The sequence below is a fragment of the Bactrocera oleae genome, chromosome 5 (genome assembly GCF_042242935.1).
Source record: "Bactrocera oleae isolate idBacOlea1 chromosome 5, idBacOlea1, whole genome shotgun sequence".
Lineage (NCBI taxonomy): Eukaryota > Metazoa > Arthropoda > Insecta > Diptera > Tephritidae > Bactrocera > Bactrocera oleae.
Genome location: NC_091539.1, coordinates 29,214,851 through 29,227,271, shown reverse-complemented (window position 1 = coordinate 29,227,271; position 12,421 = coordinate 29,214,851). Strand labels below are relative to the sequence as shown.

The following is a 12,421-nucleotide window of genomic DNA, read 5'->3' as shown; positions in this document are numbered from 1 at the left end:
TGCCACGCCGACTGTCTAATTTTAAAAGCGGTTCCTATAAAGACATCTCATACCATCCCAGGGATAAAATGTAATGTCTCCTGCGTGTTTAGTGTTTGATTTATCGCGCTTTTAGTAGTTTTTAACAGTACCGTTATATGGGGAGTGGGCGGGGTTGTCACCCGATTTCGACCATTTTCACACTGTCGATAGAAGTGGAAAAATTTATCCTCAATGAATTTTGTTATTATAGCTTTAGTGGTTTAGGAGATATGCACAATAAACTTATTAGCGGTGGGACCACGCCCACTTTATAAAAAAAAAATTTAACTGCAGATGCCCCTCCCTAATGTGATCCTATATACCAAATAACAGAGTTGTATCTTATTGTGGAGCTTAGTTATGGCAATTTATTTGTTTTTGATTAATGGCGTTGTGTGGGCGTGACAGTAGTCGGTGTACCAAGTTTCATACAGATATCTCAATTTTTACTTAAGTTACAGCATGCACAGACGAACGGACGGACAGACAGTCACCCGGATTTCAACTCGACTCTTCATCCTAAACAATTATATATACAATCCCTATATCTAACTCGATTAGTTTTAGGTGATACAAACAACCGTTAGGTGAATAAAACTATTATACTCTGTAGCAACATGTTGCAAGAGTATAAAAATAATAAAGAACAAGTGTTTAGTAAACGAAAAAAATATTACGAAGTACTTACTTACTTACTTCGTAGTATTTGTATTAGTAGCAGTGTAGTAGAAGTATTAGTGTAGTAGGAGTAGTAGTATTGTAATAGTAGTAGGGTACTAGTAGTAGTAGTAAGCTTTCTGAGCTTCCGTTACCTTTTCCCGTTTCCATTTTTTTTAATCACAATTTATCTATCTTCAACATATAATATATAATACGTGTTCCAAAAATATTGTAATTCGTGGATTCGTATTCCATCCTATCGACTGCACCCATGACGAGCTCAAACTATCACTACTTAATAATTACAGCAAATATTATATTTTTTTGAAGACCACGCAGCAAAAACAAAAGGGTGCAATTTTTATTTTGGAATTAAGCTTAATTAATTTTGTTTAAATATTAATTTTCGACTAGAACTTCAAAACTTCAAAAACAAATTAAATTAGTTGCTTGTAGGTGTAGGTAGGGAAAACCTTGAAAGATCGCAACTATTAAATTAAAATAACAATGAAAAGCCAGCACTAAAAGTACCCAAATATTAAAACATTTGTTTATAAACTTTTAATTTTGCCATCCGTGGTATATTTTTTGCTGGAAATGCTAACATATCGGTAAATATATAAGGCTTCTTAACCAAAAAGTGAACGTATCATCTATCATAGACTATAGTTTGGTGGCGAAAATGGTTGAAATCTGGCCCTTTGGGTATGTGTACATTAAAAACCGTTTATTGCGGTCAATGTGTGTTATATTTTATTGAACTTAAATGGACAAAATTTCTTAACCATTACCACTGAATATAAAGGAAATCGGTTGTTGATGTTATTGTTGTAGCGTCAGAAAGCTTCCCTGTATTAATAAATTAATAATGGAGGAATTATGACAAGTTGAGTGTCCTTGGCCGGATAAAAATTCGAGTCCGTACCGATTACATAAACCCAACTAACAGAGAAACGGTAAAATTGGTCTAGAGCCACACGCCCTCAATATATGTTATTGATACCCGCGCCTCGAATTGATTTGGTAGAAGATATCTAAACAAAATTAAGACAATATTTTATAATATGTTGGATTACTACCATAATGGGTTTGATAATATTGTCAGTTAATATGCCACCAGCATATTATTTAATTAATATTATGCGTAAAAATTTAATTAGGTAATTTAAAATGGTGGTGGATGCTTTTAGAGGAATAGAATTTTGTAGACGCCAGATGTCAAAGTAAGTAATCAATTATAAATCAAGTACTTAAGCGCAAATTAAGAACATACTATATGTAGTATATAGTTGCCGCGACTTATGATTTTTATACTCCTGCAACCTGTTGCTACAGAGTATAATAGGCGTAATCGAACCACTGGGACGCCCACAAAACGCCATTAATCAAAAACAAACAAATTGCCATAACTAAGCTTCACAATAAGATACAAGACTGTTATTTGGTATACAGGATCACATTAGGAAGCGACATCATCATTTGTCCCAATCGATTTAATGTGCATATCTCTTAAACCGCTAAAGCTATAATAACAAAATTCATTGAGAACAAATGTTTTTAGCACCTCTATCGACAGTGTGAAAACTTCTAAAAGCGCGATAAATCAAGCACTAAACGCGCCAGAGACATTAAATTTTATCTCTGGGATGGTATGAGATGACTTTATAGGAACCGACTTCAAAATTAGACAGTGGGCGTGGCACCGCCCACTTTTAGGTGAATACGGGTGCGTTCGAGCTACGATATAATTGCAGCAGTACAGCTACTGTGTTGCATATTTTCTGATACTCTGGTGATGTGTAGACAAAAATTTAGTGTTGCCGATTATTTGCATAAATTGCGTGCAAAAAAAGACAGCAGAACGTTATGCTGTTGAAAGTGTTGCCAAAAATTCACGCAGAACGTGATACTTTGACAAATATCAACACTGCTGTCGTGATTGCCATCTCGAACGCGCCTACCTATATCTTAAGATCTGCTTAACCAATTTCAACCAAATTCGGTACATATTATATATTTCTATGTTATAGTGCGAAAATGGGCGAAATCGAATTACAACCACGCCTATTTCCCATATAACACCATTTCAAATTCCATCTGATTCTTTCACTTTCCACTATGCAAAGCAAGCAACAATGATTGTATCGGGGTAAAACTTTGCGTGAATAACGCGTTTAAAGTATGCCACCTTGTGACTAAAAATTGTCTAAATCGAACCAAAACTATTTAAGCTCCTAGGTACTTAATATGTGGACCCCAGTTGACTTTTTAGCGAAAATATCGGTCAATGTGTAAGATATATAATTGAAATTCATATAATAAAATTAATAAATTAAACTCTGGATAATAGTATGTATTTGTGTCAAAAATGGGTTGAATCGGATCAATACTTACTTTAATATAAAATTTTGACAATATTTGAAGTAATGTCCCTTGCAAGTTGCGAGAGTATAAAATGTTCGGTTACACCCGAACTTAGAACTTCCTTACTTGTTGAGATATGTATTTGCATTTAAAGCTAAAAAATTCAACTATTTAAAGTGCGATTAATAATGAATTTTAAACTTATATTGTTACTTTTATATTCCTCCAAAATTTCACTTATTTTTTTCTACGCATTTGTTTTGCATTAAATAATACAAAAATAATTTTAAATAAATGTTAAATTTTTTTTCAAATTCATTAATAGGGGATGCTATTCTAACATTTACCCAATATTACTTTAAGAAGCATAAACTCATATCACTAAATGCAGATGGATAACGCAATTGTACAAATATTTAATTTATGGCAATAAAAATAACACCTAATGTAAGCATTTTGCATTTATTTATCTTGGTAGATTCCTTAAAAATGTTAACCATTACGGCTCAGGTTTAAAATAGGTATGGTTGGTATTTAATTTATACCAATTCCTTTAATATTTGCTTTAAATAAGCATTTTACTTTTTACACATATAGTTATATGCACAATAACAAAAGAGATCCATGTTGAAAAATAATAATAAGTGTAGCCATATACTCTTTAACATTACTTTTTTCGGTTAGATTTCTTTTTTGTATTGGTGGCCTTCGGCTGCGCTTCAGAAAAATAACCCTGGCCGATCCTACACCGGGTGGTCCTTATACCTTTATCGTCCTACTATTTACTGGACGATCCAAAACCGGGATTTATCCAAGAGAAGGGAACGAAGGGATTATGGTTCATGTATTTGTATAATCCTCTTTTTTATTCATTTTGATTCGTTTGCAAAATATGTAGATATGAAAAAACTTATTATTTGTCAACCTAAACTCTTGTTATTGTGCATATAACAAAAATTGTGTAAAAAGTAAAATGCTTATTTAAAGCAAATATTAAAATAATTGATATAAATTAAATATGTATAAACAATGTAGTGAAGTCTTAGTAAATAATAAGTGCATAATATAAAAGAACAATAAATCTCAAAAACTAAATCTCGAAAACTATAAGTTTCCAGTATTCCTAATTTGGAGAATCTCCTCTATCCAACCATACCCTGAAATTGTGGAATTGTATACTAAAGCCGAACCTCAAAATATTCAATGGTTCAGAATATGTAAATTGAATTTTTTTATAGCATTCATATATTCGTTTTTAATTAAATATGTATACATAAAAAAAGTCATATCAATTGCAAGATAAAAATAACTCTTTTCGTGTTTTTTACAATAACAATTACGCCTTCTTGAGTATGATAGATCGATGTCATTCACGTTTCCCGTTATTAAGAACCGTTGGATTTTCTCAGTAAAAACCAAAAATCATGTCACATAAGTATGTATGCAATTCACCATTTCAGTATGTACCCAAAGAAGAGTGCACCAAAAGTGAGTACAGAGATTGAAAACAAGATTGGTAAAACCTGCAATCCCCTAACTATTCGTCGAGTACTGTATGATGCTGGCTACCATGGTCGTAATGTCCGTAAAAACCCATTCATAAACAACATTAACAGACAAAAAAGATTGAAGTTTGTGAAAGAGCACGAAAATAAAGACGAACATTTCTGGAATTCTGTTATTTTCTCGGACGAAAGTAAATACAATATTTCTGGCTCGGATGGACATGAAAAAGTGAATAATGAGCTTGATCCACGGAATACGACTGCCACGGTAAAACATGGTGGTGGGTCGCTCATGGTGTGGGGATGTATGGCAGCATCTGGAGTAGGTAATCTTGTGTTCATTGAGCATACAATGAACCTTAACGTTTTAAAAGCAAATTTGACCGAAAGTGCGGCTAGATTGGGACTTGAAGGATCATTTGTATTCCAATACGACAATGATCCAAAACACCGCTCGCATTGTTAAGGAACGGCTTCTTTATAAAACTCCCAAATAATTAAAAACACCAGCCCAATCTCCTGATGTCAACCCTATTGAGGATTGGGATTATTTAGAAAGAAAAATCAGAAGACACCAAATAACCAGCAAAGAATCTTTGAAAGCTGCGTTAATCCAAGAATGGAGCAAGATTCCACCTTTAGTAACCCAAAAGCTGGTGAAGTCCATGCCATCCAAGTTGAGTGCAATTAAAATATCCACAGGCTATCCAACGAAATATTAACCGTCCATCAAAGCTCAAAAATAAACCTTTTTTTTCGCAATTTATTTTTAGTGCATACAATCTTTAGTGACGTAATTTTAAGCTATTGGAACATTCTTTTCTGTATTTTGAAAAATTATTACTTTAAGTTTGGGTTTTTTGTTATTGGAGACATATAAATATATGAAATAATTGAAAATATAAAAAGAAATTGGTTAATGATATTAGTTTTAAGGTTTTTTTTTCGCATGACAAAACAGATAACCACGCTGCATACTTATTTTTGTGATACACTGTATAGGTATAACATATTTGGTAAATGTATAGTTAGGTCCCCCCACTAAGGAGGCCTCAAAAATTATTATTAATACCTATATAAATTATTTTTTTTTGTAAATCGGGTTATTTTTACTCGAACATTACAAGCCAGTGAACGGAAAGTAATTTTTTTCAATAATTTATGTATATTTTTACAAATATATTTAACGAACTTTGCACATAGTCACTTGTTGTTGTTGTTGTTGTTGTGGTAGCAAAATTCTGAAGAATTCAGATCACTTAGCTGTAATAACCACTTCAGCGAGTTAAACATTTTTTTGTGAAAAAAAAAAAATAATGAAGATATGTAACTGCCACAATTTCTTTTGCGCCGCGATTTGATGGTATGGACGAATTTTGGAGATCGTCGAACTCCTTTCCGCACTGGCGGCCTTCGCCTGCGCTTCAAAAAAATAACCCTGGTCGGTCCAAACCGGGGTGTTCATAATTCAATCGCGTCAAACTCCTTTCAGCACTGGCGGCTTCACTTTCCGCTCATAGATTTGTAATATTCGCGTCAAATTAAAACGTTTAAAGAAAAATTCCATTTATGAGGCCTCCTTAATTGGTGGACAAACTATACATTAACCATATTTTTTTTTTTTAATTTATAAAATATATGCATTAAGGTGGAAATTGTCATAAAAATTACTTTTTTTCATACTAAATATACACATTTCTAAATTTTGTGCGTTCAATAAGTTTTGAGGTGAGTTGAAGGAAAAAAAAGCATTGCAACATGTGAGATTGAAACTCCAGTAACCGAATACCATTCGAGTCCTCTCAGATCTTAATATTTATTTGACGCCGTATAGTATGTTTTAATTGAGAATTACTTCCAATGTATCAAAACATTGTCTACAGAGCTGATTTTCCTTATGTGTGTATAATACAATCAAATGAAGTAATTGTAAATTACACTTTCTTTTAATTATTCTTTGATCCACTTCACTCCTTTAACATTTTTTTATGAATGGTAATGGTGTATTTTTGAATAAAGTTTGAATAGTTAAACTTTTTTTAAAAGGTTTTGATCGATCTTATTATCGTTGGAAAATTTTAAATGTACATACCACTTTTGCATGTGCAATTGCTAATACTATGTATTATACAACGTGTATTACTATATAGAAAGAACTCACCAGTAAACAATAGCCTAGATGATAATAAAATCTAGTTTTTTTCTTGGATATGTCGCCGCATTTTTAAGTTTTAATTTATAACTTTCGCAAAATTTCTCACATTTTAGCGAGCATAAATAACATTTAATAGCAAAACACTACACCCTAAATATTGTTAGGTGGTATCTAACGTTTAGCCCAAATCGATGCGTAACAAGCACGCAAAACACAAAGGATATGGCAATGTAGTAGCTGTGGGAGCGAGAACAGTGGCGACCGAACACAGCGAGCGACGGCGAAGCCTACCGCAGTACACGGACGTAAGTCAGTTCCAGCCTTTAGTAATTAAGGCTTCTATATCAAAAACAATACATTTCATACATTCTGTAATACTTATACTCTCACAATTCTACCCGAAATGTAATTAAATTCATTATTTTATTGGAATACATTTATTGTATTGCATAGAAAATATTTATGTACTCAAGGTGTAAAAATCGAACGAGTTAAACTTCGTCAAAATGTCGACTTGTAACAGTGTTGCCAACAACATTTACTTTACCTAGAAAAAGTCTTATCCTTATATCATATATATTCATTCGATCTTATTCGAAACAGAAATCCAATTGGGAAATTTATGAATCTGACATCGTTTTAATATTAAAAACAAAACTAAATTGGCAAATAATTCATTTATTCAGGGGTGTTGTAGAATATGATAGTTGTCGGAATTAGAATTTAAACCGATAAAAAAAATGTAGTAGGTGCCATGAACTCAGATATAATATTATTGGTTTGACGTTCGAAACAGAAATTGTATTGGTTTTGCGTGTCACGAAAACCAATTTTATCGGTTTTGTTATCAGAAACAAAACAAGAGGATAGTCGCAGACAGATTTCATATGAATGTTAAGAAATTAATTTATATTATTGTTACGATTTAATTCATCTCTATTTCTATTAGCGAAAGCATAAGAATAAAACACAAAATGTCATAACTATTGAGTTTATGGAAAAATCCAGACATTTGAAGAGGATTTACAAAACGTAATAAACGTAATTCAACAACAAAATGCGTCTTTATTCAGTCTTATTGATATAAATCTGTAAAGTAAGCATGTATACAACCATACAAAACATTCAAGCCAAATTTCACATACGACTCCCCTGATGCATCAAGTGGATTACTGTGATCTTTTAATATCTTCCTTTTAATTTTTTCGTTGCTATTTTCTTCCAATAAAATATAAGCTAAAATAGCGGAACTCATTGTAAACTTTAGTAAATCATATATATGTTCGAAGAGACGAAAATTCAATCAGATTCTGTCACACCATTGAAAATCAGAATTGGTTTTCAATTCTGATAACTACGCAAATCTCTTTTGGATTCCACAACATTCCACGATTTGCGCATTGTTGCTACAAAAATTCTAATTAGATGAAATTGATGTTTTTCGAGGTTTTTCAAGTTCGAAAAGTGTGAGTCAAGAAATTGTTTTCAAGTTGATCACACAAACTATTGTATTTGTCAAAATTGACAGTCGTAACGTAGGCTGCAAGCAACTTGATAATCAATAATAATTTCAAGATGCCGTTGTTATGGAAACTACTTAAAATTTTGTACGAAATTTATAATATAATGGAATTGATATACTTAATTTTGATATCAATCGATGAAAATAATGAAATATTCATATTCCTGACAGTTGCATGTGATTTGTTTCCAAATCCTTGTGCAAAACTATGTGATCAGCTGTTTGAACTTGATCGTCAACTTGCTACTCGACTTAAATGAGAAAATTGATATCAAGACGACTTTCAAGTTCTAAAAGTGAGAGTGTGTAGTATTGTAGAAAAGTGTAAGTGTTTCGCAATTTGAAAGCAATTTCTTGATGGTGTAACTGAATAGAAACTTCTGTATAAAACACACAGACGGCGACAAGCGACAAGCTGCATCTGTCAAATATTAAAATACACTCGTTTTTATGGGCACAGTTATTTAGAAATTAGCACGACTTCAGGGCAGCAGGCGCTAAGCACATAGACGACGATAAGCGACAAGAAGCATCTGTCAAATATTAAAATACACTCGTTCTAATGGGCACAGTTCTATAGAAAACATAACGACTTCACGGACGCAGGCTTTTAGTTGTCGCTGTCGTTAAATTAAAATCATTTCAAATTTGGTTGACGACAATAGAAATATTTTTCCTGAACAGTCTCGTACATATTTATACTACAGAGTATAATCGTTTTTTTCACCTATCGGTTGTTTGTATCACCTAAATCTAATCGACTTAGATATAGAGTTATATATATATAAATGATCAGGAGGAAGAGACGAGTTGAAATCCAGGTGACTGTCTGTCCGTGCAAGCTATAACTTGAGTAAAAACTTTATTTGGTATACAGGATCACATTAGGAAGGGGCATTTGAAGTTGAAAAATTGTTTAGAAAGTGGCGTGGTCCCGCCCCTAATAAGTTAAATGTGCATATCTCCTAAACCGCTAAAGATATAATAATCAAATTCACTGGGAAAAAATGTTTTTAGCACTTCTATTGACGGTGTGAAAATGGGTGAAATCGGGTGACAAGCCCGCCCACTCCCCATATAACGGTACTGTTAAAAAATGCTAAAAGCGCGATAAACCAAGCACGCCAGACACATTAAATTTTATCTCTGGGATTGTATGAGATGACTTTATACGAACCGCGTTCAAAATTAGTCAGTGGGCGTGGCACCGCCCACTTTTAGGTGAAAACCCATATCTTGGGATCTGCTTAACCTATTTCAACCAAATTCGGTGCATAACGTTCTTTTCATATTTCTATGTGCGAAATTGGGCGAAATCGGACTAAATAGGCGTGGTCTATTTCCCATAAAACACCATTTTCAATGCCATCTGATTCTTTCACTTTCCACTATGCATATCAAGCAACAATGATTATATCGGGGTAAAACTTTGCGTTAATAATACGTTTAAAGTATGTGGCCAAAAATTGTCTAAATCGAACCAAAACTGTTTAAGCCCCTAAGTACTAAATATGTTGACCCCAGTGCCTATAGTTGACCTTCTACCGAAAATATCAGTCAATCCACAAAGAAATCTCAAACGAGTATACCATTTGACTTTGCGAGAGTATAAAATGTTCGGTTACATCCGAACTAAGCCCTTCCTTACTTGTTAGTGGTTTTTTTTTGATTACAAACTAATAAATAAAATGTGAGCATGGCATATTTTTGGCAGTAAACTAATATCATGTTTGAATATTAGGATAGACTGACTGCTTGCTAACCATAACTGATATCCATAATCTGAAGTCATAGTAAAATTACAGGAACATTAATATGAACTCAGATTCGTTCTATTCGATTTTACTCACATTGGATCGTTGAAATATTGAACAGAGTTAAATCGTTAAATGGTTTGTCATATTAAGTACGCAATCAAAAATATCTGTATAACAGATGTACTTTCAATAATATTTTGAGTATGGCATCATCATTTAGTACAAATCGAAATGGCAAGGCTATAAAATTTTACCCAGTCATTTTCATTACAATTTTTCATATTGTGCGTTTAATAATTTTTGAGCTGAAAAATGGATGTACTTATTCCAGAAAAGGTAAATATATTCTATATTTGTTTATTTTAATTTTAATAATTTACAAATTTTAAGGAGGATATACTTGACTTCAAGTTAAAGGATGCGCATAGTTCCTTAGATGAACTTGACATAGATGATTTATATGTCCGATATAAGGTAAAAAAATAATGTGCGAAAATTTTTAATAACTACTTGTACTAATTCTTTAGAAACTTCAAAAAACGCTTGAATTTTTGGAAGTACAAGAAGAATATATTAAGGACGAACAACGGAACTTAAAGAAAGAATACCTTCATGCCCAAGAAGAGGTTAAACGTATTCAATCGGTCCCATTGGTTATCGGACAATTTTTGGAAGCTGTTGACCAGAATACAGGAATAGTAGGTTCTACTACAGGTTCTAATTATTATGTTCGTATATTATCTACGATCGATCGAGAATTGTTAAAACCTTCGGCATCGGTTGCATTGCATAAACACAGTAATGCTTTGGTAGACGTGCTACCTCCAGAAGCCGATAGTTCTATTTCAATGCTTCAACCCGATGAAAAGCCAGACGTAAGTTACGCAGATATTGGTGGCATGGATATGCAGAAACAAGAAATACGTGAAGCTGTGGAATTACCTTTGACGCACTTCGAGTTATACAAACAAATTGGTAATAAATAATGTAAATTAAAATAGCAAATTAAATCAACTTTATTCATAATTTATAGGTATTGACCCCCCTCGTGGAGTGCTTATGTATGGACCACCTGGTTGTGGGAAAACTATGTTAGCCAAGGCTGTAGCACACCATACCACTGCATCATTCATACGTGTTGTTGGTTCAGAATTCGTTCAGAAGTATCTTGGAGAAGGTCCTAGGATGGTACGAGATGTTTTTCGTTTGGCAAAGGAAAATGCTCCAGCTATAATTTTCATTGATGAAATCGATGCTATTGCTACTAAACGGTTTGATGCTCAAACTGGTGCAGATAGGGAGGTTCAACGTATTCTTTTGGAGCTGTTGAATCAAATGGATGGATTTGACCAAACGACAAATGTTAAAGTTATTATGGCAACCAATCGAGCTGATACATTGGATCCCGCACTTTTACGTCCTGGCCGTTTGGACAGAAAAATCGAATTTCCACTACCAGACAGAAGACAAAAGAGATTGATATTTTCAACAATTACGTCGAAAATGAATTTAAGCGAGGATGTTGATTTGGAAGATTTCGTGGCACGTCCAGATAAAATATCTGGTGCGGATATAAATGCCATATGTCAAGAAGCTGGAATGCATGCTGTGAGAGAGAATCGATATATAGTTTTAGGAAAAGATTTCGAGAAAGGATATAAAAATAACATAAAAAAAGATGAGCAAGAACATGAGTTTTATAAATAAGTACTTCATAGATATTTTCTAAAAATTGTGTATTAAAATTTGTTCTACTTTTTAATTTTTTTTTTTAATTTTTTATTGAAGCTGTTTAATAGATTTGCATCATATGACTGGTGTGTAACTATCGTCTATAAAACGTAAAAAACCACAAAATTCATACAAAATAGACTTCTGGATATTGATAAGTACTGTAAAATCGGAATGTACTTAATAAATATATGATTACTTTGTTTTGTATTGTAGCGGTTATTGTAGAGTTAACAGTACTTGGCCTGATAAAAATCCGGATCCGTTCCGGTTAGGTAGACCCGACTGTTGTGGAAACGTTTTTTGTATTCTACAATGGTTCTTATGCAATAAATTACAAAGTTAACGCGACCAGCACGTAGACATTCGAATACGCAGGGAAGTTGTATTTCCACTCTCATTATGCACTAGCTAGCGTGAACATAGATAAGCGTGAACCATGAGCATGAATACGGATGCGCTCGAGATGGCAATCACCATAGCAGTGTTGTAAATTTGTCAAAGTATCGCGTTCTTCGTAAATTCCTTGCAACAGCATCACGTTCTACTGTCACTTTTTGCGCTCAATTTACGCAAATAATCGGCAACACTAAATTTTTGTTTGTACATCAGCAGAGTATCAGCAAATATGCAACCCAGTTGCTGTACTGCTGTAATTTTTATGTAGCTCGAACTTACCATTCATCCGACTAAACTTTGCATTGAT

General features: G+C 33.2%; 2 protein-coding genes across 2 annotated transcripts in view; one reads left to right on the top strand and one right to left on the bottom strand.

Annotated features, from left to right (window-relative positions):
- LOC106623859 (uncharacterized) overlaps positions 1-7,213 on the bottom strand; it is a 29,732-nt gene extending 22,519 nt beyond the window's left edge. Inside the window, exon 1 of the mRNA XM_014243484.3 lies at positions 6,712-7,213. The gene's annotated coding sequence lies outside the window, so the exon portion shown is untranslated. The remainder of the gene's footprint in view (positions 1-6,711) is intronic.
- Positions 7,214-10,175: 2,962 nt separating this feature from the next.
- Rpt3 (26S proteasome regulatory subunit Rpt3) lies at positions 10,176-11,930 on the top strand. The gene is made up of 4 exons (XM_014243483.3): positions 10,176-10,320; positions 10,375-10,458; positions 10,512-10,959; positions 11,018-11,930. Exons 1-4 carry the CDS (start codon positions 10,297-10,299, stop codon positions 11,689-11,691), a joined length of 1,230 nt encoding a protein of 409 aa, XP_014098958.1. The 5' UTR covers positions 10,176-10,296; the 3' UTR covers positions 11,692-11,930.
- Positions 11,931-12,421: the final 491 nt, after the last annotated feature.